The sequence below is a fragment of the Rhamphochromis longiceps genome, linkage group LG22, assembly GCF_057381845.1.
Source record: "Rhamphochromis longiceps isolate RC_006_pf linkage group LG22, R_longiceps_female_GT1.1, whole genome shotgun sequence".
NCBI classification, from domain to species: domain Eukaryota; kingdom Metazoa; phylum Chordata; class Actinopteri; order Cichliformes; family Cichlidae; genus Rhamphochromis; species Rhamphochromis longiceps.
Genome location: NC_140577.1, coordinates 37,121,563 through 37,149,495, shown reverse-complemented (window position 1 = coordinate 37,149,495; position 27,933 = coordinate 37,121,563). Strand labels below are relative to the sequence as shown.

Genomic DNA, 27,933 nt, shown 5'->3' with positions numbered 1-27,933 from the left:
AACTCAGTTCAATATTTGTCACATCAAAAAACATTTTTACATTGAAACAGTATCAGTTCTTTGTGATTTACAGCAAAACATAATGTAGGAAAGGTTGCAACTGCAAGAAAATATTACTGTAATTTGAATTTGATTTATAGTAGCATGAGCATGCTAACTTAGTTGAAATGTCTGTTGAAGATTCATTTAATTATTTATAGTGTATCTATATGGGCTCAAATTGTGGTCAGAAATATTTTTTACTTGTATATCAAATCAAAGCGCTCCTCCGACAGCCAAACCCATCTGTTCTCTGATTGGTTTCTTAAATTTGTGATTGACATGACGTTGACCAATCAGCTGAAAGGAAGAAAAATTGGGTCAAAATCCGTACTTTTAAGTTGAAAGACACACAGAGCAAGGGAACCTGAGTGCAGAGCTTCACGTAGTTCTTTGCTTTGTATCTGTAATCAGACGTTAACAAAAAACATGAACTTATAGCTTGTGTAAATATTTTTTACAAACACACAAATTCTCATCTATAGATGCACAAACATAAAATTTTCAGATATTTTGGTTTACAGGGTTACAAAGCTCAGTTCACAACTACCCTTTTCATTTACAAGTACAAAATATTTATTTGAGCCCATATATCTATTACGTATATAATCATATCAATTTAACAGTTAAAGAAACAGGAGTAGAAGGTCCATCAGGCTATATGGCTTTAGTTTCCTGTGCAGAACAAAAGAGAAAAAAATTATCACATATTGGTCTGATATATACAATGTAAATATCTATATCTATAGATATAGATATAGATATAGATATATATATATGTAGGTATATGATGATACCTGCTCTCACTGATGAATACACAAGATCCGGAACATCTGGTTGTTCTGTAACACATAACAGCGGCTTTACATATCTTGCACTACAGATTAGACCAGATCTTAAAAACCTATGGAAATTGAATTTTTCTACATTGCTCATAAAAATAAAAAAAGATTTGGATAGATGGCAAAAGTTGCCGCTTTCTTTTATGGGGCGTGTGAGCCCCGTTCTTTATGGGAGTGGTTACATGATTATCTTAATTCGTATTATCTTATATCTTATTCTCATCTAGACTCTTGGTCTGTTTCACCTTCTTCACTTTGGACCCGAGTTGTCTGTGACAAAAGTAAATTACAAACAGAGAGTTTAAAATTCAAGTTAAATGCATAAAAGGTTGGGCAGAGAAGACTCCACTTCCTTCTTGACTCTTTTGTTGAGAAACACATATGCGGTGTGATTAAGGCATGGCGGGTCCAGACGAAGGTGTTTTGTCATTGTTTCATCTTTATTCGTACATAACGCCACCACAACACACACCACAAACCTCATGTTTCAACTCGGCGGACATGATTGCGGATGCTGTGCAGGTGCGTCCGCCTTCCCTGCAAGGCACCGCAGACCACGCCTCACTACATACCCACATCGCCTGACTGAGGCCGAGGAGCCATCCAATTGAACCTACTCCCCTAGAACCGCTTCCTACTAAAGATGTAGGTAGGACATCAGCTGGACTCATTGAGGGTTTCATTTGTCACTATTTCTGATAGATCTTCTGGGTGAAACTGGGTGAAAGGATTCCATAATTACAGGGTGTGGAAGATCGTACGGTTACGGTGTAACCTTGGTTCTCTTAGTGAGAGACTATCTCTCCACACCGTTACATATTCCATATGTATGGGGTACGACCCCCCCTTGGCCATTGCGTGTGGATATTTCTTTGAGACACTCCAGCACGCCCAGCTACGCCCCACAGCTCATGTATAAAACAGCTGTGCAGACATGACACCGGTGATAGTTTGATCGGAACGCGTCTCCGAGCGGCCTGATGGGGTAGAGATAGTCTCTCACTAAGAGAACCAAGGTTACACCGTAACCGTACGTTCTCTAGCATATCGAGACTATCTCTCCACACCGTTACATATTCCATATGTACGGGGTAACTCTGTAAGACACCCCGCGAGGAGACAGTGCAACCAAACTGCCGAGAGTGAAGGTGCCGGGAGTCAGTGACAACGCACCAATGGAGACACCACCCTGATCAGAGCTTCGCAATGACTGGCCTGAACTGGTCGTGCAGGATGCAGGACTGCAAGTGATCGGCCGCTCAAGGTCAGCCCGGGAACCGCGAGGCAGACTGCCAGGGAACGCAGCACACCGAGCTGCCAAGTAGCATCCCACTGGTCGCATAGGCCTACGACATGCGGGCAATTCCAGACAGAGAGTCGGCGCTACAGGCTGGAGAACTCTCACTCGCCACAGCGAGGTCCGACTGGCGTGTAAGCTGGCGAAGCGGGCAACACGCCACGGGAACACAGCCAGCAACCGCAGGCCAAGCTAGGGATGTGACCCGTCCATCCTCAAAGCCGAAGCCGCCCCGAGCTGTTGACAGACAGGGAGGGGGTGGCTGGCAGCCTAGCCTGCATAAGTGGAGGGCTGAGCAAGGCGATGACCCAAAGGTCCACCCCCAGCACTGTCACCACGTGCTTGTCTGCAGACAGCACGTGGTGTCCGCAGACAGCACACCACCAGCAGGGCATAAGTAATCCTCCCGCCCCTGTTAGGGCATGCCGCCCTGCCCAGGGAAGGCCCGAAGGGGCAACTAGGGACCAGTGGGGGGCTAACGTGGAAGGGGCCAAAGGCAACTATTCCCGCCATGCACAGCAGCAACCAACTGCGGGCAGGGGACCAGAAATGCTGAGAGGCAGAGCACTCACTGCCTGCAACTAGGCCAACCAGGCAGCAGCAGCACCTTAGACAGTAGGCGCTGAGGCTACGTGATAGCAACAACCTTGAGGTCCACTCTACTAGATGAGACCTCAAGAAGGGCTCATTCCCACACACGGCATGCTCCAGTCAAGAGCTGAAGGGACCCATCTCGCCCGACACTGTGCCCGGGGACCAGCAGGGGGCAGCCCCGGGACAGGTGGGTAACACTGGAGGAGAGGATGGAAGCTTTTTCAACATCCGCCACCTGACAGTCAACCTCCACAAGCCCAGGCCTCACAGAAGCAGAGCCATGGGAGGGACGCTGTAGGGGGGGCCAGCAGTAAATCAGCAACAGGTGTGGGAAGGGACCCAGCCCATGGCCTGCCTAACTGGTGCCGTACTTTCAGAAATTAAGCATGGTCTGCCAAGTTCGTGCTGGAAACAAAGGAGTGCATGCAAGCGTCAGCTACTTTAGCCAGCACAGCATGGTCTAGGCTGCCTTGATGTAGTTATTTATTTTTCCTTTTTCACCCAGGCATAGCCACACTGCTTGTGCCTATCGTAAAAGGGCAAAAATGCCATACACAGACATGTTTGGGATGTGTGGGCTGCCATACCTCTGCTACCAAGCAAGGGGGCGGAGCCACACGCTAACCAGGAAGTGCTAACAGGTAGCCAGCACTAGCCGCAACCCGAATTCCCTTTTCACTGTTTATTAGCTCCTGCGTCACAGTGCTGACAGGTAAAAACATATGCTTGGAACTCTGACACATTTCCCCAATGTGGTCGGGCTACGAGTGGAGCACTGTTGGCCGCGTTAACCTACGAGCTGCGGGTGACACGCCAGGCAGGCTAACCAGCTGGAATGCTACTCGCAGGCCAGCTAACGATTAGCTGGCACGAACCGTAGCATAATTCCCCACTGTTTATCCCCCACAGTGTTAAGCAGGCCAACAGCGAACACTTGGAACGCTGTAGCCGTATCCCCTTTGTGTCAACACACATAGCAAGGCACTCACACACTCACACACAACACAAGTGGAGATCAAATGATCACCAGTGTCACGTCTGCACAGCTGTTTTATATGTGAGCTGTGGGGCAAAGCCGGGCCTGCCGGAGTGTCTTAAAGAAATATCCACACGCCACGACCAAGGGGGGTCGTACCCCGTACATATGGAATATGTAACGGTGTGGAGCGATAGTCTCGATATGCTAGAGAACATGGTTGAAGGGACTATCTGAGGGAGCTAAGTTTCCTCTTAGGTCACAGATTTTATCTTGAAAAATCCTAGAAAGTCATTGCAGCCCTTATCTGAAAAGACAGGTGTACATGGAGTTGGAGGGAGACTGTTATTTACTGTGTCAAAGAGAACCTTAGGATTTCTTCTTCCTACTGCGAGTAGTTTAAAGAAATAAGTGGCTCTTGCATCTTTCACCATGTTGATCAAAGTAGATAATAGTTCTTTGAAGTGGAGCTTATGAACCTCAAGTTTTGTGGCTTTCAACAGGTGCTCAGTTTTACGGCAAATTCGCCTGAACCTGCAATTAACTTCTGTGAACCAGGGCAGGGATTTAGTAGTGCTGCCTTTCCTGATTTTAAGAGGATCCACTTTATCTAGAATTTTTTGACATTGTGAATTAAAGGAGGCCAAATGCCATTCTATATCATCTGTTTGAAAAAAATTATTATCAAACAATTCCACAGTTTGTTCCACTGCAGTCAGTAATTACATTGACAGAACATCCACATGAACAGAGGACAGTGTGTCTCAATTAAAGGAGAGATCAAATAAAATACATTTATGATCACTAATAAAAAAAAAAGTTAGAGAAGCACTTTCCACCCTTTCTCTGGATATTGTTTTTAGGAATGTCTGGAAGCCATCCCTTAAGGATTATGAAGACTACCGTATTTTTCAGACCATAAGGAGCACCAGATTATAAGGCACATGAAGCAAAACAAAACAAAACAGATAAGTCAAACTTTACTCAATTCATTCTTCTTGCTTCCTCCACCTCCATACCATTAATTCATTATTGTTGAATTCTCTCGCAGCTGCTCTATTCCCATGTTCTACTGCCTGACTGATAGAGTTTGAAATCCACTTTGTAAGCATGTTTCTTAACAGATGCCATTTCGGGGTCCCTATACTAACATAATACGCACAATTCAGTAATATGTTGCCACAGCACGTATTACTCTGGGAGGCTCCTGACTATGGTAGCTGTAATGCTCTGACAATCCATCAAGATTGCGGATTCGTAGCTTACACAAAGTTGTACTAAAACATTTTTTGACAGATTTTTAAGCGTCGTGTACCAAATAAAATCAGTTTGAGGTCAGTAAGCACAAACAGAATTCATACATAAGACGCACCGGATTAAGGTGCAGCGACGATTTTTGAAAAAATTTAAGGATTTTAAGTACGCCTTAAAGTCCGGAAAATATGGTACTCATATTGTACTCTGTGTAAGGCCCAGGTGGACGATAGATGATAACAAATAAGACTGATTTTTGAGGTTTTTCAGCTGAGTGGACAAGGCTAAGCATCATGCTTTTAAATGAATTAAAAGTCTGTTTGTGTCTTTGGTTTTTTGATAGGCTGGTGTGAAAAATTGCTGCCACACCGCCCCCTCCGCCTGGGCTTCGAGGTTTCTGGTAGTTAGAATGACTCGGGGGTGTTGATTCATTTAAACTAACATAATCATCCTGCTGCAACCAGGTTTCTTTACGGCAAAGAAAACACATTTTTGATCAATTATGAAGTCATGTACTAACAGAGACCTGGAAGAGAAAGACCTAATATTTAATAATCCACATTTCACTGTTTTACTCTTTGGTTCATGTGGATACTGTATTGTTCTTTCTTTGTGATTTTTTTATGTTTAAGTTGTTGGTTGGTGGTTTTTAGTTTGTTTTTTGTCTGTTTGGGAGCTGAGACAATCTCTAAGAGGTTGGGTTTGGGGGGGAGGGGGTAATAGGAGGAGAGAAGCTGCAGAGAGGCGTGTAAGACGGCAACTCTGCTTCCTAGTCTCAACTCTGGATAGTCATATTTGGGGGGCTTCAATAAATTAAATTCCCCACCAAACAGGTGACTTGATTTGAACTACAAGCCAGTTTTTGAAGCTGAGGAAAAGAGTGCTAGTACATCCAACTCTGACTGCTGCCTGATCCACCAAATACTTATTACCTACTGTTACAGCCTACCTTTTGTGCTGGACATCTTTCTGAGTCTGACATCAGCATAAGTCACATCTTCAGGGGGAGTAGAGTTGTTACCTCCTGAGCAGAGAGGAAGAAAAACACAGACACATGCTAACCAGACTCAACTACCTGTTAAAATGTTTTCAGGTGGTTTTGCTCTTCCTGTCACGGTCCTGGGTCGGGTCGACCCAGCATTTTGAGTTTCTTATGTTTTGGTTTATTTTTGCATTATGGATTGGTTATTCTCTGGTGATACTGTTTTGATTACAATTATATTCTGATTCTTTAGTTATCTGATGATGATGTTGATGACGATGATGATTATGTCTGGTTTAGGTTTTGTTATCTTGCCCTTATGTTTGGTTTAGGTTGCCTGTGCTTGGTCTTCTCTGCCCGTATGTCCCTCTGTTTGTCCATGACGTCATTATGCCTGTTTACGAGTCTGTCTCTGTCTGGCGTGTGCTTCCTGTCTTATTTTGTAGGTCTGTGTCCTTTGTCAGTGCGTTCAGCTTTGTGCTCTCCCTGTCTCGTCAGTGTAATCAACGTCAGCCGTGTCTCCCAGCTGTTTCCTCTTTGCTCCGTTCACCTCTTGTATTTAGTGTCTGTGTCTTCCCCTACTCGGTGTCGCATCGTTAACGTCTGTTCACCCTCACTTGCTGCGTGTTTAGGATTTCCAGTCCTCCTGCATCTCTGTTTAGAGTTTTGTTTGCTTTTGTGAGTTTTATTTTATCTTGATGTTCTGCTCCAGCAATAAAGCTGCATTTTCTGTCTAAACCTCGTGTCCTGAGAATCCTGCATTTTGGGTCCACCACTCCTGCCTGCCTGCCACACAGCCGACCATGACACTTCCTGCATTCAGCCAGTATTACCCTGAAAACTAAACTATAAACTGAGTTGAATTTCATGATTTACTTGGGTTCCAGTGGCTCCTTTTAGAACCTTTCAGTAAAACTGATATAACTTTGATCTCATGGAAAACAAATCAGATATCTGTGACTACTTTTATAAACTGTCAGATAGTCAGAACTGACTAGAATGAGTAACATTTAATATTTAAATGTGTCCACTTCTCGTGTTCATTCTCCCTGATGTTGCTGTCATTCGGAACTGATACATCTATCACTACAGCAATCTTCTTCTGCTTGTCTACATCCACTATGTCCGGCTGGTTAGCCACCACCATTTTGTCCATCTGTATCTGGAAGTCCCACAGGATCTTACCTCGGTCATTTTCCACCACCCTTGGGGGCATCTCCCATTTTGACCTCGGGATTCCAGGCCATACTCGGCACAGATGTTTCTGTATACTGTGCCGGCCACTTGGTTATGGCATTCCATGTATGCTTTGCCTGCTAGCATCTTGCACCCTGCTGTTATGTGCTGGATTGTCTGCACCTGGGGTCTTGCCTGGTGTGATAGACCCCAGCCTCTATGGAGCTTGTGCTCAGTGCTTGTTCCTGTGCTGCCATGATTAGTGCCTCTGTGCTGTCTTTCAGTCCAGCTTTGTCCAGCCACTGGTAGGATTCCTGGATATCAGCAACCTCCTCTATCTGCCGGTGGTACATACCGTGCAGGGGCCTGTCCTTCCATGATGGTTCCTCATTCTCCTCTTTTTTGGGTTTCTGCTGCCTAAGGTATTCACTGAGCACGCGGCCAGTTGGGGTCATCTTCCTGATGTACTCGTGGATGTTTGTTGTCTCATCCTGGACTATGATGCTGACACTCACCAGTCCCTGGCCTCCTTCCTTCCACTTAGCATACAGCCTACAGATGCTGGACTTGGGGTGAACCCCTCTATGCATGGTCAGGAGCTTTCTTGTCTCGATGTCAGTGACTTCGATCTCCTCCTTTGGCCAGCTTATTATCCTAGCAGGGTACCTGATCACGGGGAGGGCGTAGGTGTTGATAGCCCGCATCTTGTTCTTACCATTCAGCTGATCTCTCAGGACTTGCCTGACCCTCTGCAGGTACTTCGTAGTTGCAGCTTTCCTAGCGGCCTCATCATGATTCCCATTTGCCCGTCTTGTAAATGATCTCACTGAGGAGGTTCAGGCCTATGCAGAACAGCAGTGGGGAAAGAGCATCTCCTTGGTAGATCCCGCACTTGATGGTCACTGTGCTATGGGCTTGAAGTTGGCCTCTAGTGTTTTACGCCACATCCCCATTGAGAACAGGCTTCCAGATGAAGCCTCTTAGGGTCTTGTTGATCTTATACAGTTCTAGGCATCCAAAGATCCAGGTGTGGGACATTGAGTCATAGGCCTTCTTGTCATCAATCCAGGCAGTGCACAGGTTGGTCAGCCTAGTCTTGCAATCTCTGCTGACTGCTCTGTCTACCATTAACTGGTGTTTTGCACCTCTGGTATTCTTGCCAATCCCTTTTTGTGCTACTCTCATGTATTGACCCATGTGCCCATTGATATAATGCACCTTGAGGCGACTGTTGTTGTGATTTGGCGCTGTGTTCGCGTGGGTTCCCTCCGGGTACTCCGGCTTCCTCCCACCGTCCAAAGACATGCAGCTTGTGGGGAAAGGTTAATTGGATAATCCACTAGGTGTGAATGTGCGAGTGAATGTGAGTGCGAATGGTTGTCCGTCCCTGTGTGTTGGCCCTGCGACAGACTGGCGACCTGTCCAGGGTGTACCCCGCCTCTCGCCCTATGACAGCTGGGATAGGCTCCAGCGCCCCCCGCGACCCTGAAAAGGATAAGCGGAAGCGAATGGATGGATGGATAATAAAAAATAAATAGAAAAATACTAAAGAGCAAAATATTAATAAGATGTAGTAAAAGAAAAAAAGAGATTTCCAGTTAACTGACTAAATATGTATGTATAAATATATGTACACATTAGTGATTAAATAAAGAAAATCTTAAATAGGAATGTGAGGGCGGGGGGCACATGGGATAATGCACAGGAATGAGCAGCAGTACAAAATGTTTTTGTTTTTTTGTGGCAGTTGTTACAGTATTGCACTTTTTTAAAATATAAATATCAATGAAGTGGAATGACCAGCTGCAGGGTAGCTTCTGAGTGTGTCCTGTGGAGTGTGTGTGTGTGTGTTTAAGTGTTGTGGTTGAAGTGTAGTATGGCTTGATGGTAGAAACTGTTTTTAAGTCTTGTAGTCCGAGCAGACAGACTCCTGTAATGTCTGCCAGATGGTAACAAGGAGAACAGCTGATGTGCTGGGTGGCTGTGGTCCTTGATGATGCTGTGTGCCTTATCTAGATAAATGTCCTGAATGGCAGGAAGCCTCGTGCCAGTGATGTGCTCTGCTGCCTTCACCACCCTCTGTAGTGATTTACGGCTGCTGGCAGAGCAGCTTCCGTACCAAACTGTAATGCAGCTCGTCAGCAAGCTCTCGATTGCACGCCTGTAGAAATTTGAGGTGATGTTGGCGTTCATGCCAAACTTCCTCAGCCTCCTCAGGAAGTAAAGCCGCTGGCGAGCTTTTCTGATAGCAGTGTCTGTGTGAAGGGTCCAGTCCTCGGTGATGTTGACTCCAAGGAATTTGAAGCTGCTGACCCTTTCGACCTTGACACCTTTGATGTGGATGGGCTGGTGTTCCCTGACTGGTCGTTCCCGGTAGTCCACTATCATTTCTCTAGTTTTGCTGATGTTGAGAGTCAGGTTATTTTCCAGACACCACTCGTAAAGTGCCATCACCTCCTCTCTATAGGCCGTCTCATCGTTGTCTGTGATGAGGCCTATGATGGTTGTGTCATCCGCAAACTTGATGATGATGTTGGACTCGTGTTTAGCAACACAGTCGTGTGTGAGCAGGGAATATAGGAGGGGGCTAAGCACACAGCCCTGTGGCGTACCTGTGTTTAGGATGAATGGTGGGGAGGTGTGCTTACCAACTCTCACCACCTGGGGCCTGTTTGTGAGGAAGTTTAGAATCCATCTGCAGATTGGTGTTCCCAGCCCAAGGTCGACGAGCTTCGTGGCAAGTTTTGAGGGGATGATGGTGTTAAATGCCGAGCTGTAGTCGATGAAGAGCATCCTTGCATATGTATTCCCTTTTTCCAGGTGAGTGAGGGTGGTGTGCGTTGCCAGGGCGATGGCATCCTCTGTGGCTCTGTTTGTCCGATAGGCAAACTGAAGAGGGTCCAGTGTGTCAGGGAGGGAGGAGCAGATGTGACCTTTGACCAACCGCTCCAGGCACTTCATGATGACGGATGTCAGTGCAACAGACAGGAGACCACTGATTTTTTTGGGAACAGGAATGATGGGGGATGCTTTGAGGGACATGGGGACCACTGACTGCCTCAGGGAGAGGTTGAAGATGTTGGTGAACACCCCTGCCAGCTGGTCGGCACACACTCTGAGAAGCCAGCCTGGGATGCCGTCTGGTCCTGGAGCTTTGTGAGGATTTACCTTTTTAAAGGTCCATCTCACAGCTTCTGTTTTCAGAGTTAGAGTTGCAGCCTCACTGTCCTCCTGAGGGTAGAGGATCTGCTCTCTGTTGTCTGCGTCAAAACGAGCACAGAAGTTGTTAAGCTCATCTGCAAGAGATGCAGTGGGCTGAACACTGCCTGTGTTGTCCTTCTTGTAGTCAGTGATGCAGCGCAGTCCATTCCACAGTCGCCTGGTGTTAAAGCTGTGGTAGCTGGACTCCATTTTGTCCCTGTAGTCCTTTCTGGCCTTTTTTATGGACTTTCGGAGGTCGTACCTGGCTGTTTTATATGCATCAACATCCCTGGAGTTAAAGGCAGAGGTCTGCACTTTTAGCTTGGCGCAAACGTCTTTACCCAGGGTTTCTGATTTGGATATATGCGGACAGTGGTTTTTGTGATGATATCATCCATGCACTTTCCAATATATCCAGTGACAGAGTCTGTGAGTTCATTGATGTTGCCATCAGCTGCATCCACAAATATCTGCCAGTCAGTTGTGTCAAAGCAGTCCTGTAGGACCTCCTCAGCCTCACTGCCCCATTTGTAGATGACCCTGGAAGCTGTTTTTTCCAGTTTTAGTCTTTGTCTGTATGCAGACAGCAGCAGTATGGAACAATGGTCTGCCTTACCAAAAGCTGGGCGGGGGAGGGGTTTGTAGCACTCTTTGAATGGAGTGTAACAGTGGTCCAGTGTTTGATCACCTCTTGTGGGGAAGGAGATGTGCTGATAGTATTTGGGGAGAACCTTCTTCATGTTGGCTCTGTTGAAGTCTTCCAGCACAATAAAGGCAGCTTCTGGATTTTTGTTCTCAAGTCCAATAATGATGTTATACAGTTCGTCCATAGCCGTAGCTTTATCAGCATGTGGGGGAATGTAAACAGCTGAGAGGAGAACTGAGCTGAACTCCCTCGGGAGGTAAAAAGGCCTGACTTTAATGGTCAGTAGCTCGAGGCTCTGAGAGCAGTAACTTTTTAAGATACACACATCTCTAGCCCACAAAGAGTTAACCATAAAGCACGCCCCTCCTCCCCTTTTCTTGCCTGAGTCCTTCGTTCGGTCTCCCCGGTAAACAGTGAATCCATCCAGCATGATGGCACAGTCGGGGACGCTGGGCTCCAGCCATGTCTCTGTGAAGGCCAGAACGCAGCAGTTCCTGATGTTTTGTTGGTGTTTAATCCGTGCACGCAGCTCGTCAAGTTTGTTGTCAAGAGACTGGAGAATCGCAAGCAGGATGCTGGGCAGAGGTGGCTTGCTGTTTCTCTGTCGCGTTCAGCACAAAACTCCGGCGCGTTTCCCCCTCTTTGTTTTCCCTCAACATTGCACGAGTAAACAAAGGATCCCAGGCAGCAGAGCGTCCACGAAGTCGAAACTCACTGTAAAGTCCAAACTGGCTAACGAACGTAGCTCCAAAAGCATTTGTCAGTCATACAGAGTGTATGATCGCACTGTGCGCACAGAAATAGAAAGCAGTACAAAATAAATAATAAAATTTTTGCTGAGATGACTGGGAGCTCTCGTCGGTGCAGCCATCTTACGGCGCAACTGACAGTGTAGCGAGGAATGCTCAGACCTCTACATTGGAGAGACCAAATAGCCACTTCATAAACACACGGCACAACATGGAAGAGCCACCTCCACGGGATAAGACTCAGCAGTCCATCTGCATCTAAAGGTCAAAGGTCAGTCTTTCGAGGATGCCAATGTTCACATTTCGGACAGAGAGGACAGATGGTTTGAAAGAGCAGTGAAAGAAGCCATCTATGTCCACTGTGAACGACCATCTTTAAACAGAGGCGGTGGTTTATGACACCAACTGTCTGCCATCTATAATCCAGTTTTGAGTTCCCTCCCCAGACGCCTGAACGCCCACTCACATCCTGGGCCTCCTGATCTCAAGAAAACACATGATAGGGTGGGGCCAAGTTTCATAATGAGCTCTCCCGAAACCTCGGCTGATTGTGACCCACACCCGCTTTCATACCTTGGCTCATGTGATTAGCTAGAGGATCATCAGGGGGTCCTTTGTCTCTCTTTTGGGGGGAAACTCCCACTGGGTTTAAATCTGGGACTCTCCACCATTTGACCCTTAGAACTGAAGAAGCTTCTCGGATGAGAGGTGAAACGTCTTTGAAGCAACAACCCTAACCCATTACCAAACATTTATATGGGTAATTTAGAGTTTCCACTTAACATAACCCCACCAACTCAATATCTTTGGACTGTGGGAGGAAACTGGCGTTCCCGGAGAGAACCCATGCAAAAATGGAGAGAACACGCAATCTCCAAACAGAAAGACGCGAACCTGATGGTAAAATAAAACTTAGGACCTTCTTGCGGTGATGCAACAGTGCTAACCACCATGCAACTGTGCTGCCCCTTCAGTTAATCCAAAATGCTGCAGCAAGAGTACTGGCAGGGACTAGAAAGAGAGAGCAGATTTCTCCTGTATTGGCTTCCCTTCATTGGTTCCCTGTTAGATCCAGAATTGAATTAAAAATCTTACTCCTCACATACAAGGTCTTAAATAATCAGGCCCCATCTTATCTTAATGACCTTGTAGTATCACCCTATTAGAGCACTTCGCTCTCACACTGCAGGCCTACTTGTTGTACCTAGAGTATTTAAAAGTAGAATGGGAGGCAGAGATTACAGTGTTCTATGTTTTTTTATGTGAAGGGTTTCGTAAATTCAGAATCGTGAAATTGTCATTTGAATTAAAGTGTTATCATTATGTTATATTTCAAATGAGAACAATCAATGTTTATAAGAGGACATTCACCAGACTTTAAGTTTTGCCTAAGTCCTACACAGTTCATTCTTCCTGCAAATGTTTTTTAAAGTGACTTTTACTTCTGTCCAGGTTTATCACCTTTTATTTCCCTGCAGAAGAACAGAACTCCACCCACAACTAGAATCAGGAGAACCACAGAGACGAGACTTGCTACAACTGTGACCAGGAGAGACGGAGGAAGGAAGGGGGAGGCTGGGTGGTGAATGGAAAGAGTAAAAAAAAGAGGAGAGTTTACAGGAGGAGAGGAGGGAGATGGTGTTTGAGGAAGATGAGGATCTGCAGGAGAGATGATGAAGATGATTCAGTCACTTTATTATCAGCTCAGCAGATTAATTCATGGCTTTAAACAGGAAGTGATGTCAGTGATCTGACCTCTGACCCTCAGAAAGCTCTGAGGAGACTTTCCACCGTCATCAGTAGAGCACCAGTAGAGGCCTTCATCAGACTGCTGGATGTTAGTGATGCTGTGCTCTCGTTTAGGACCAACAGAACTTCCTTTGATGGAGAAATAACCCTGAACTGTGCCACCATTCCTTTGTCTGCAGCGCAGTGTGACATCACTTCCTGTCCTCACAGGAAGTGCAGGAACCTCAAGGATAAGATGTTTTTCTGACCAATGGAGACAAACAGAGTTAATGAGAGTAGAGTCATATCCAGATGCTGTACCAGCAGATGGAGCAGTGAGTTTGTGTACCAGTTACAGTGATGTTGATCTGATCACTCCTCTGTCCAGAACTGGTTTCACACCAGTAACTTGCAGAGTCTGGCTCGGAGATGTCTGAGAGGATGCAGGTGTAACTTTTAAACTCCCCAAAGCCTGCAGCTGCTCCACAGTCCTCAGTAAGTCCTCCTCTGGTCCTCTTCACTGTCCATCCATCAACTATCTGTCCATCATCAACACAAGTCAGATACACTGAAGAAGGTCCACTGAAGAACTGCTGAAGGTTTGGGCTGACAGACAGAGACACTGGAGGACAGACACACACACACACACACACACACACACACACACACACACACACACACACACACACACACAGAATAAATGTATTTGTGTTCTTGTTGGAGTCTCACTGAATGTTTTCACTTCCACCAACTCACCTGCAGAAACAGTCAGTGCAGACTGCAGCAGCACACACACACCTGTAACAGGAGGACAGAGGTCACTGAGGGTCAGAGGTCACTGAGGGTCAGTGGTGCCTCTGTAAAAATGTATTTAGCTACAGAGAAATGTAGTTTATTAGACAAAAAAAATGTGTTGTGCTTTTAAATTAACACAGTCATTTATCTTTACAGACCGGCATTATAAACATTTGCTGTGTGTTTCATCATTAGCCTTACAGTTTCACTATTAGCTGCAGCCGCTGCCTAATGACAAGACACAATTCCCGTCTGATTTCCTGCACCCAACCAGAAAGTCAGTATGTCAGTTCTCCAGGGCAACTTGTGTTTAACATTCAATTCAATTCAATTCAATTCAATTCAATTTTATTTATATAGCGCCAAATCACAACAAAAGTCGCCTCAAGGCGCTTCATAGATACAGAGAAAAACCCAACAATCATATGACCCCCTATGAGCAGCACTTTGGCGACAGTGGGAAGGAAAAACTCCCTTTTAACAGGAAGAAACCTCCGGCAGAACGAGGCTCAGGGAGGTTCTGCCGGATCATGAAACGGTCACTTTTTAAGAATGTGAAACTTGAATTTGTTCAGATGGCCTCTTTAAAACCCTTCATCCCTTCATCTATCCATCCATCCATCTATCTGTCAGCATGACCTGAATGGGGATAGAACCAAATAAACCCCCACTTTAAACAGCAATTAAATACAACACTAAACAAAAAGCTAAACTGGGAAAACTAAAACTAAAACTGAACACAAGGAATGTGAATACCTGGAACTTGGGACGTGGAAAACGGACGTCCTTACAAATAAGGAAGTAAAAACTGACACAATAAACACACACAGGGGTGACGAGGGAACTGGAAATACATGGGGAACAGCTGATGCAAATAAATATGATGCCACAGGGGAAGCAAAATTAAACACACTGAACATGGAGCAGTAGACTGTCAAAATAAAACAGGAAACATTGAGATGTAGACTGTGACAACACAAGCTTAACACAGGGGTCGAGGGGACACATAAGAGAGAAAAACAGAGACATGATGGACAGGGGAAACGTACATGGAATCACATGAAAGAGAGGGGAGACATGAAATGAAACACTGAGAGGAGAACATGAGAACTTAGTCTGTCAAGCTGACCAGAAGTACACCAGCTGGAGTGACAAATCAAGCCTCGGGTTCACAAAAGAAACAGAGACTATTGATGATAGTGCATGGGAAAATACGAAGCTATGAGACGGCATCGCCTTCTCATCGGTGTTAGGCAAGTTTCTTTGAAAAGGTAATTAGTTATAGGTACTAATTAGTTCTTTAAAATATAACTGTGTTAGTAACTGACTTACAATATTATAAAAGTAATTAATTACTAAGAAAAGTAATCATTGCATTACTTTGAAAAAATGTTTTACCCTCTGGGGTCCAGGGTATAATAGGCCATTATTATCTACTTTTGATTTTACCTCTGCATTTCCTCTTTAAAAACTATTTATCTCGCCTTGTTTGGTGTCATTATTTTCAGCACAACCTTACATGTCTGAATTTACAGTTATGTTTTCATTTTGACGTACTGTATTAACACAGTTGACCTAAAATCACACAAAAGTAAAAATGTATATTTTTTACTGTAACAACCACAAATATGTTTAACAAATCATTTTCATAACTTGACATAAAAACAGAAATTGTACATTTTAAAAACTTATGCACAAGTTTTGCAAATAACAGTTATTTGCAACTATTTACCTAAAAATGCAGTCATGACATTTTTTAAAACCATTTCAAACTATTTACAGAACAATCATATGCTCTGCATCAAATAAGAGTCACACGAATTATTGTGCCACTCCAGAAAATAACTTCTGTCCAAGATAAGATAAAGAAGAACATCACAAACCTGATAATCTGCAGGCCTGACAGCAGGAGGTGTATCACAGGAATGAGCAGCAGTACAAAATGTTTTTGTTTTTTTGTGGCAGTTGTTACAGTATTGCACTTTTTTAAAATATAAATATCAATGAAGTGGAATGACCAGCTGCAGGGTAGCTTCTGAGTGTGTCCTGTGGAGTGTGTGTGTGTGTGTGTTTAAGTGTTGTGGTTGAAGTGTAGTATGGCTTGATGGTAGAAACTGTTTTTAAGTCTTGTAGTCCGAGCAGACAGACTCCTGTAACGTCTGCCAGATGGTAACAAGGAGAACAGCTGATGTGCTGGGTGGCTGTGGTCCTTGATGATGCTGTGTGCCTTATCAAGATAAATGTCCTGAATGGCAGGAAGCCTCGTGCCAGTGATGTGCTCTGCTGCCTTCACCACCCTCTGTAGTGATTTACGGCTGCTGGCAGAGCAGCTTCCGTACCAAACATTTTCATAACTTGACATAAAAACAGAAATTGTACATTTTAAAAACTTATGCACAAGTTTTGCAAATAACAGTTATTTGCAACTATTTACCTAAAAATGCAGTCATGACATTTTTTAAAACCATTTCAAACTATTTACAGAACAATCATATGCTCTGCATCAAATAAGAGTCACACGAATTATTGTGCCACTCCAGAAAATAACTTCTGTCCAAGATAAGATAAAGAAGAACATCACAAACCTGATAATCTGCAGGCCTGACAGCAGGAGGTGTATCACTCCTCCTGTTTTCCACCTGGATACAGGGTCTACACTGCAGTCTGCCTTTAGTGGCTTTTTGGCAAAACTTTGACATTCACTAGTACCCTCACTGACACACAAAACAAAACAACGACTACGCACAACACACTAACTACACACTCCAAATACACTAAATATCTCAAAAATCGCTGTCTCTCATTCCTTCGCTCGCTCCTTTCTATGCCATCATTCTCTTTCTTTTGCCATCATCACTCCTAAAACTTCCCCCTCTCACTCTTACTCATGGCCATATCATTTTTTGATTGGTCAACATGGTACATTTTTCCACCAATAGAAAATGGGTGGTTTGTCTTTTCTTTTCCCCTTTTTTGAGTGTGAGCAGGGAGTGCTTGCCATGCAATATCCTTAGGCAGTAAACATATTGATAGTATTCAAGAAAAGACATTACTATATATTATTTTCATGACTCTGGTTTTACGTGGCCTATTACGTGCGATTGTTTCGCCCTCCCAGCTCTCGATAAGCATTTTCTTGTTAGTAACAGTAATGGAAATAGTGATTAGTTACATTACTAGTTACTTAAAAATATATCAACGTTGGTAACGGCATTACCTTTAATACTGTTTGTTGGGTCTGCGCTTTCACAGGCCCCGCTGGTTTAGAGACTTATTCCTCATGAAGAAAGCAAGACAATCACCGATCAATTGATTTTACTTGCGCAAGGGAGGCCCCGATCGGTGACTCAGAAAGGCACAATCCAACCACAGACAACCTCGACTCTGGCCTCCGCTTGCTGCCTTTTATTGAAAACAGTTACAATACACACAAGCACCTCCCATTGTAAAATCCCCCTAATGGTCACAAAAGACAAGAAAATGTGTGTGTGTGTGTGTGTGTGTGTGTGTGTGTGTGTGTGTGTGTGTGTGTGTGTGTGTGTGTGTGTGTGTGTGTTTGGGGGTGCATTTGTGTGACCTCCTGTGCACAAAAGGGTCATAAAAGCAGGAAGCTTACAATATCTGTGTATGTGTAATCTATCGGGGACTACGATATAGTGGTGGTTCATTCTACTTCTTGTGGATGTATGTGAAGGAATGATTGGAATAACAGTGTTGGAGTCAAATTGTTAAATGTTGTCATTGTGTCACTTAAATTTGTAAGTCTTAGTTCAAGCAGCATGATCAAACACATTCCTTTGTCTCTGACCACCTCTCCAGCCAGCCTGTTGGTGGGGGAGGCTGAAGTGTTTTATTATATGGACATCCTATCTGAAGGTTCTGAGAGACAGCATCCATCCCACTTTGGATGGAGCAGCTCTCATTTCTAGAATCTGGCCAAATATAATAAACCCCTCTATCCAGAGTTGTGACCAGGAAGCAGAGTCGCCACCCCCCCCCCAACAAAAACCCATCCCCTTAGAAATTGTCTCAGCTCCCAAAAAGAGAAAAAAAAACCAAACTAAAAACCAGCAACAAACAACTTAAACGAAAAAAATCACAAAGAAATGGCCTGTATTTACACTCAACAAAAATATAAACGCAACACCTTTGTTACTGCTCCCATTCCCCATGGGATGGACGTAGAGACCTAAAATTCATTCCAGATACACAATATAACCATCCCTCCCAAACAGTGGTCACAAATCAGTCCAAATGTGTGGTAGTGGGCACATCTGCTATATTGAGATAATCCATCCCACCTCACAGGTGTGCCACATCAGGATGCTGATCTGACATCATGAGTAGTGCACAGGTGTACCTCAGACTGCCCACAACAAAAGGCCACCCTGGAATGTGCAGTTTTGTCTCACAGCAAAATGCCACAGATGCCACAAGCAATGAGGGAGCGTGCAATTGGCATGCTGACAGCAGGAATGTCAACCAGATCTGTCGCCCGTGCATTGAATGCTCATTTCTCAACCATAAGCCGTCTCCACAGGCGTTTCAGAGAATATGGCAGCACATCCAACCGGCCTCACAACCGCAGACCTCGTGTAACCACACCAGCCCAGGACCTCCACATCCAGCAGGTTCACCTCCAAGATCGTCTGAGACCAGCCACCCAGACAGCTGCTGGAACAATTGGTTTGCACAACCAAACAATTTCTGCACAAACTGTCAGAAACCGTCTCAGGGACGCTCAACTGCATGCCCGTCGTCCTCATCGGGGTCTTGACCTGACTCCAGCTCGTCGCCGTAACAGACTTGTGTGGGCAAATGCTCACATTCGATGGCGTCTGGCACGTTGGAGAGGTGTGCGCTTCACGGATGAATCATGGTTCACATTGTTCAGGGCAGATGGCAGCTGAGAATGTCCCAGTTCTTGCATGGCCAGCATACTCACCGGACATGTCACCCATTGAGCATGTTCGGGATGTGCTTGACCGGCGTATACGACAGCGTGTACCAGTTCCCACGAATATCCAACAACCTCGCACAGCCATTGAAGTGGAGTGGACCAACATTCCACAGGCCACAATTGACAATCTGATAGACTCCATGCGACGATGTGTTGCACTGCATGAGGCAAATGGTGGTCACACCAGATACTGACCGGTTCTGGGTCCCCAGACCCCCAATAGCGCAAAAAAACTGCACATTCCAGGGTGGCCTTTTGTTGTGGGCAGTCTGAGGTACACCTGTGCACTACTCATGATGTCAGATCAGCATCCTGATGTGGCACACCTGTGAGGTGGGATGGATTATCTCAATATAGCAGATGTGCCCACTACCACACATTTGGACTGATTTGTGACCACTGTTTGGGAGGGATGGTTATATTGTGTATCTGGAATGAATTTTAGGTCTCTACGTCCATCCCATGGGGAATGGGAGCAGTAACAAAGGTGTTGCGTTTATATTTTTGTTGAGTGTATATAGCGCTTTACTAGTCCTTAAGGACCCCAAAGCGCTTTATAAATCCAGTCATCCACCCATTCACACACAGGTGATGGCAAGCTACATTGTAGCCACAGAAAGAACAATACAGTATCCACATCTGAACCAAAGAATAAAACAGTGAAATTTGGATTATTAAATATTAGGTCTCTCTCCTCCAAGTCTCTGTTAGTACATGACTTAATAATTGATCAACAAATTGTTTTACTCTGCCTTACAGAAACCTGGTTGCAGCAGGATGATTATGTTAGTTTAAATGAATCAACACCCCCGAGTCATTCTAACTACCAGAAACCTCGAAGCACAGGCCGAGGGGGCGGTGTGGCAGCAATTTCTCACACCAGCCTATTAAATAACAAAAGACCAAGACGGACTTTTAATTCATTTGAAAGCCTGATGCTTAGCCTCGTCTCCCCAGCTGTGAAACTCAGAAACCAGTCTTACTTGTTATCATCTATCGTCCACCTGGGCCTTACACTGAGTTTCTCTCTGATTTCTCAGACTTTTTATCTGATTTAGTTCTGAGCTCAGATAAAATAATTATTGTGGGTGATTTTAACATCCATGTAGATGCTAAAAATGACAGCCTCAACATGGCATTTAATCTGTTATTAGACTCAATTGGTTTCCCTCAAAATGTAAAAGAACCCACCCACCACTTTAATCACACTCTAGATCTTGTTTTAACATATGGCATAGAAACGGAACATTTAACAGTGTTTCCTGAAAACCCTCTCCTGTCTGATCATTTCCTGATAACATTTACATTCACAATAATTGATTACACAGCGGTGGAGAGTAGACTTTATCACAGTAGATGTCTTTCTGAAAGTGCTGTAACTAAGTTTAAGAATATAATCCACCCACTGTTATCATCTTCAATGCTCATAGAGCAGAGCAGCTATCTGAACACTACCCCATCAGAGGTCGATCATCTTGTTAATAATTTTACCTCCTCACTACGTACGACTCTGGATACTGTAGCTCCGGTGAAAACTAAGGCCTCAAATCAGAAGTACCTGACTCCGTGGTATAATTCTCAAAGAGCAGATAACCCGTAAGCTGGAGAGGAAATGGCGTGTCACAAATTTAGAAAATCATCATTTAGCCTGGAGAAATAGTTTGTTGCTTTATAAGAAAGCCCTAGATGGCTGCTAACTTTCTGCTTCTTAATTCAGATCAAACTGAGGTTATTGTACTTGGCCCTGAAAATCTTAGAAATATGGTATCTAAGCAGATTCTTACTCTGGATCCTCCAGTAACACTGTGAGGAACCTTGGAGTCATTTTTGACCAGGACATGTCCTTCAACTCACATATTAAACAAATATGTAAGACTGCTTTCTTCCATTTGTGCAACATCTCTAAAGTTAGAAATATCCTGTCTCAGAGTGACCCTGAAAAACTAGTTCATGCATTCATTACTTGTAGGCTGGACAACTGTAATTCATTATTAATACTGAATCAGTACTGAATTGTACTTTCTACATATTGACAACACACGCCTCACTCGTAGCAATCATGGCATCTAAGTTATTAGCCTTTCTGACAATTTTTGACTAATAAATCATTAAACTGACTTTGAAGAGCTTAATGGATGGTTACCATGACCCCACTCTACAGCCGTACATGCAAAACTTTACAAATTGTTGTGTTCCTCAAAGAAATTATGGCAAGCAATCAAAGATAAAAGCTCCTTGGCAGCTGTAATTATCTATGGAAAAGTAACCCTTCTTCTCAATTTATGATAACAAAAGATACTTTTCTAATAAGTTTAAGGTCTTAATCGCTAGTTTAAAATCCCCAAAAAAGAAAAAAGAAGAAGAAAAAAGATTAAGCGCCTTGAGGCGACTGTTGTTGTGATTTGGCACTATATAAATAAAATTTAATTTAAATATTATCAGAATGTCCTAAAAACTCCCTGAAAAGCCTTTAGTTAATCCAAAATGCTGCAGCAAGAGTAAAGATTACTAAAATATTTATTCATTGTATTGCATTTATTCCTTGCATGAACCCTTTGTATCACCTTGCATTATTGGTGTCTTTAGGGGCTTCTCTCATACATAAAACACAGGTAACTGTTCATATTTGATTTACCTACATGAAGAAATAACCCAAATAACTCCTTTTTTTTGTTACAGCTAGAGTAATACTTACAATGAGAATTACAGTTCTTCAAGAGATGAATTGAATCTCTAGTCAACTGCATTTTACATATCCCTGTACCTCTTTGCTGCAGATGTTAAAATGCAACACCAAAATGTTAGTAAATTCACTTGAATTTTTTCACACTTGACTTGATTGACATTGCAATAGCAAACATTCATTGGAATGTTTAGGCAGTTCATTTGTAATATATGAAAACCATCCGTCTATCCTCTTGCCAGTGTTGTTAACATAGAGCGAGAGGCAGGCTACGCCCTGCTCAGGTCACCAATCTTTTGCAGGGCTAACAGAGGCAGACAAACATTCACTCACACTTTAAACTCTCCAGTTAATCCAACTCCACATCTTTGGACTGTGGGAGGAAGTACCTGAAGATAATATGAAAACTGATGGTGGAATTGAACTCGGGATCTTCTGGCTGTTAGGCAATAGTACTAATCACTGTGCCATAACTTCCCTTCCAGCTGTGAGAGTCAGAGACAGCTTCCCTACACGTCTAATGGAAATGTGTATTTTCTTTAAAAAGTGTTGGATTTCTGCTGAATGAAAGAATGAATGATGGTTGAGTAAAGGAGATGTGAGTTGGACTCACCGATAAGCAGCGAGATAGCCGCAGTCTTCATGTTGTCTGGATCACGACTGATCACGTCTCCAGTCTGAGCAGCAGAGAAATGCCTTAAGCTTCATCACTTCCCCTTTATCACATGCAGTGTTTCACTGGCTGAACACCAAGTCGCCACACTGCTGTGATGATATGCTGCTGTGATTGCTGAGGGCAGGGCATGCTTTAATGACCTGCATCCTGTAGTCATGTCTCTTGCCTGAAATAATCATGTTTACACATGTATATATAATGCACATGTAAGATGTTTCACCATCTTACAATGCTGTGATTGCAGCCATTTCCCAACTCTCTGTGAATAGTACTCATGGCCATTGATCAGTGGTTGTTCATCAATGGTCATGACAATTTGTATTTTAATTATCATAAACTGTCCTCACAGCCCATTGTTCATTTAGTGGCGCTAGTTTCAGTCATGCAAATGTGCTGTTTATAAGGTTTGGGAAACCTGCAGTCAGCGGAGACTGAAGAAGTCACACGATGATGATGAAACACTTCTCACACTGAAAACGCTACCTCCAGATGAACCGAATCAACTTTTTCGAGTTGTCTTACCTGGATGATTGAACATGCATCAAGACACGTTATCATCTCTCCTAACACCTGTTACAGGACATTTCCATCCACCCATTTTTAAACACTTATCCAATTCAGGATTGCACAGGAGGCTAGAGACCTATTTCAAAACTACCATTTATTGCCAAGATTTTAGAGAAGGTTGTGGCCAAGCAACTCACAGTGGTTCTTGATGAACATAAAATTCTTGATAATTTCCAATCTGGTTTTCGTACAGCTCATTTGACCAAAACTGCATTTCTTAGAGTGTCCAGTGATATACTGATGAATTATGATGCTGGCGAGCAGTGTTGGTCAAGTTACTTGAAAAAAGTAATCAGTAACTAATTACTGATTACTTCCCCCAAAAAGTAATCCTGTTACTTTACTGATTACTTATTTTCAAAAGTAATTAATTACTTAGTTACTTAGTTACTTTTTAAAAACACGATTTACAACCTGAATAGGTGATAAAGCGATAGATCTTTCAGCCCAATTCTACTTTTTCTGCATAATCCATCATACAAAATGTAATCAAATGGAACTGTCTCTTTTTAAAACTTTTATAGTTTTATTAATTTTAATCTTTTAACTTTATGCATCAAGCAAAAATTTAATTATATGCAACATTCTCTGACTGGAAGAAATTTGTTTAACATTTAAACCTATTTTCTACACATTCCAGCACATAAATTTTTTTTTTTTTTTTTGTGTTTACACTCACTCTTTCAAATAGATGCAAGTAAAACACAGCAGAAAATAAATAAAATCAAAGACTAGCGGTCCTGTTGCTCTATTTTCACCTGTAAAGCAGGAGTTGGGTAGGCGGAGGTTTACCCTGGTGCAGGTGTGCCGCAGCGGTCAGTGGAAGGATACGGCAGTTTCTCTGTGAATTTCCCATTACGTCGTAGCGCACTCGGAGCTTGCTTGGAAGTATAGGGGTTTTTTTCGCTCTAAAAAGATGTTTTCTTCCCACACACAATGCTAATGGACGCTAATGTTTTTGTCACTTTTTATGGATTCAAACTTAAAGTAAGGTCAGTACTTCCACACTTTAAACGCTGCACGCTCATACTCTCTCCCGCACTCGATATGTGATCCACTGTTGATCTGCACACAGCTGTTGTCACGACCGTTGCACTCGCTTACGTCACTGTCATGAGACATTCTCGCAAAAAAATCACGGTTTTAGTAACGCAGTAACGCAGCGTTCCTACAGGAAAGTAAAGGTAATCTAATTACCGTTTTTGCAATAGTAATCCCTTACTTTACTCGTTACTTGAAAAAAGTAATCGGATTACAGTAACGCGTTACTGCCCATCTCTGCTGGCGAGTGCACTGCTCTACTGTTGTTGGACCTGACCTCTGCCTTTGATACTGTCGACCATAGACTAAAACACTGGGTGGGTATATCAGGAACTGCCTTGGAGTGCTTAAAATCCTATCTTTGTGAACGATCCTTCTCTGTGGCTACCTCTAAGTTCAGGTCCTCCCTCACTTCTCTTGCCTATGGTGTGCCACAAGGCTCTGTCTTGGGTCCTGTGCTGTTTTTGTCTATTTACTTCTCAGCACTTTTAAGGACATTTCGTATCATTGCTATGCAGATCATATTCAGCTATATATCTCCTTTAGGTCACATAATGTTTCTAAACTTCAAATTTTGCAGAGATGCTTAGATTCTATCAGAGGTTGGATGGCTGATAATTATTTTTAACTTAATACTGAGAAAACTGAAGTCCTCTTTGCTCTTGATAAATTTGTAACTATGGTAGTAAAAAATCTAGGTCCCTTTTGCTAAATCTTATATTAGGAATCTTGGTGTTACATTTGACCCAGCTCTGTCTTTGGATATTCATGTTATATCTCTGGTCCGCTCTTGTTTTTACCCCTTAAGAAACTCTGTGTTTAGCTGTCTATGTAATGCCTCCTTTGAACATCTGCAGGGAGTTCAAAATGCTGCTGCAAGGCTTTTGACGAAGGCTTCCAGGTACTCTCATGTCACTCCCCTGCTGATCCAGCTGCACTTGCTCCCCATTAAATTCAGGCTCCATTTCAAGATTATAATTCTGACCTTCAGGGCTCTGCACGGAATAGATCCAATATACTGTACATCATTGATCTTCTTCATCCTTATATTCCCAGCAGGTCCCTGAGGTCTTCTGAACAGGGCTTTCTGGTTGTCCAGCATACAAGGTTAAAAAGAAAAAAGGTGACAGAGTGATCTCTGTCAGTTCTTTTAAAAAACAGTTAAAAAGCCATCATTTTAGAAACTTTTAGATTTTCTAAAATTAGAAATATCCTGTCTCAGAGTGATGCTGGAAAAACTAGTTCATACATTTATTACTTCCAGGCTGGACGACTGTAATTCATTATTATCAGGAAGTCCTAAAAACTCTCTGAAAAGTCTTCAGTTAATCCAAAATGCTGCAGCAAGAGTCCTGACAGGGACTAGAAAGAGAGAGCATATTTCTCCTGTTTTGGCTTCCCTTCATTGGCTTCCTGTTAAATCCAGAATTAAATTCAAAATCCTGCTCCTCACATACAAGGTCTTAAATAATCAGGCCCCATCTTATCTTAATGACCTTGTAGTACCAGAGCACTTCGCTCTCACTCTGCAGGCCTACTTGTTGTTCCTAGAGTATTTAAAAGTAGAATGGGAGGCAGAGCCTTCAGTTTTCAGGCCCCTCTTCTGTGGAACCAGCTTCCAGTTTGGATTCGGGAGACAGACACTATCTCTACTTTCAAGATTAGGCTTCAAACGTTCCTTTTTGCTAAAGCATATAGTTAGGGCTGGACCAGGTGACCCTGAATCCTCCCTTAGTTGTGCTGCAGTAGACGTAGGCTGCCGGGGGATTCCCAGAATGCATTGAGTTTTTCCTTTCCAGTCACCTTTCTCACTCACTATGTGTTAACAGACCTCTCTGCACTGAATCATACTTGTTATTAACCTCTATCTCTCTTCCACAGCATGTCTTTATCCTGTCTTCCTTCTCTCAGCCCAACCGGTCGCAGCAGATGGCCGCCCCTCCCTGAGCCTGGTTCTGCCGGAGGTTTCTTCCTGTTAAAAGGGAGTTTTTCCTTCCCACTGTCGCCAAAGTGCTTGCTCATAGGGGGTCATATGATTGTTGGGTTTTTCTCTGTACATATTATTGTAAGGTCTACCTTACAATATAAAGCCCCTTGAGGAAACTGTTGTTGTGATTTACTTACTTAGACTTAGATCCTCCCATGCCGATCGGCACATCGGGCAACAAGAGAGCGCCATCAAACTCGGTCCATCGCGGCAGTTGTTGCTTCATCCCATGACAGTTCGACTGAGCGTTAATCTTCAAGGAAAATCCTCCTCCATGTTATTTTGGGTCTTTCTCACCGTCTCTTTCCATTCTTCGTGTTCCACAAAACCGCAACACGGGCAAGTCTTGGGTCAGGTAGCCAAAAGATGTGACCGGCTAATCTGAACCAACGCTTGGTGACTTGGACATGGAGTGGCTCTACTCCCGCACAGCGATATACTTTCTCATTGGTAACGCAATCCCGATATGTGATCTTGAGCAGCCGTCGAAGACAACGTTGTTGGAAGACGTCGAGATGGCGGTTGATCTTTGCAGCTGCTGCTGCTGATTCAGAGTAACCGCTGTGTTTGATGGTGTAGCGTAAATCACATAATCTTCGACTTGTTGTGATTTGGCGCTATAAAAATAAATTGGAATTGAATTTCTAGAAATGAGAGCTGCTCCATCCAAAGTGGGATGGATGCTGTCTCTCCTAACAAGACCAGGTTTCCTCCGGAAAGTTTCCCAATTATATGACGCCCACATTGTTTTGGCAAAGTTACACACCGATTCAATATTAATTTTAGTGACCTCCGATTGATGTAACCGGGTGTCATTACTGCCGACCAGAGATGGGCAGTTACGCGTTACTTGTAATGCGTTACTGTAATCTGATTACTTTTTTCAAGTAACGAGTAAAGTAAGGGATTACTATTGCAAAATCGGTAATTAGATTACCGTTACTTTCCCGTAGGAACGCTGCGTTAGTGCGTTACTAAAACCGTGATTTTTTTGCGAGAATGTCTCACGACAGTGACGTAAGCAAGTGCGCCATTGGTGACAACAGCTGTGTGCAGATCAACAATGGATCACATATTGATTGTGGGAGAGAGTATGAGCGTGCAGCGTTTAAAGCGTGGAAGTACTGACCTTACTTTGAGTTTGATTCCATAAAAAGTGACAAAAACATTAGTGTCCGCTGTGCGTGGGAAGAAAACTTCTTTTTACAGCGAAAAAAACCCCTAAACTTCCAAGCAAGCACCGAGTAGCTACGACGTAATGGGAAACTCACAGAGAAACTCGCGGATTCTTCCACTGACCGCGGCACACCTGCACCAGGGTAAACCTCCGCCTACCCCACTCCTGCTTTACAGGTGAAAATAGAGCAACAGGACCGCTGAGTCTTTGACTTTATTTATTTTCTGCTGTGTTTTACTTGCATCTATTTGAAAGACTGAGTGTAAACACAAAAAATATTTTATTTTATGTGCTGGAATGTGTAGAAAATAGGTTTAAATGTTAAACTAATTTATTCAAGTCAGAGAATGTTGCATATAATTAAATTTTTGCTTGATGCATAAAGTTAAAAGATTAAAACTGATAAAACAAGTTAAAAAAAAGAGACTTTTCCATTTGATTACATTTTGTATGATGGATTATGCAGAAAAAGTAGAATTGGGCTGAAAGCTTTATCACCTCTTCAGGTTGTAAATCGTGTTTTTAAAAAGTAACTAAGTAACTAAGTAATTAATTACTTTTGA

At 43.4% G+C, this 27,933-nt stretch overlaps 1 protein-coding gene across 1 annotated transcript; it reads right to left on the bottom strand.

The window, feature by feature from the left end:
* On the bottom strand, positions 1 to 22,650 carry LOC146644484 (uncharacterized). Its single transcript, XM_085396015.1, has 8 exons — positions 22,536 to 22,650; positions 14,241 to 14,282; positions 13,834 to 14,106; positions 13,512 to 13,748; positions 13,218 to 13,415; positions 5,952 to 6,026; positions 837 to 881; positions 1 to 714 (listed from the first exon to the last, which is right to left on the bottom strand). The coding sequence occupies exons 1-8, from the start codon at positions 22,564 to 22,566 to the stop codon at positions 707 to 709; spliced, it is 909 nt and encodes a 302-aa protein (XP_085252141.1). The 5' UTR covers positions 22,567 to 22,650; the 3' UTR covers positions 1 to 706.
* Positions 22,651 to 27,933: the final 5,283 nt, after the last annotated feature.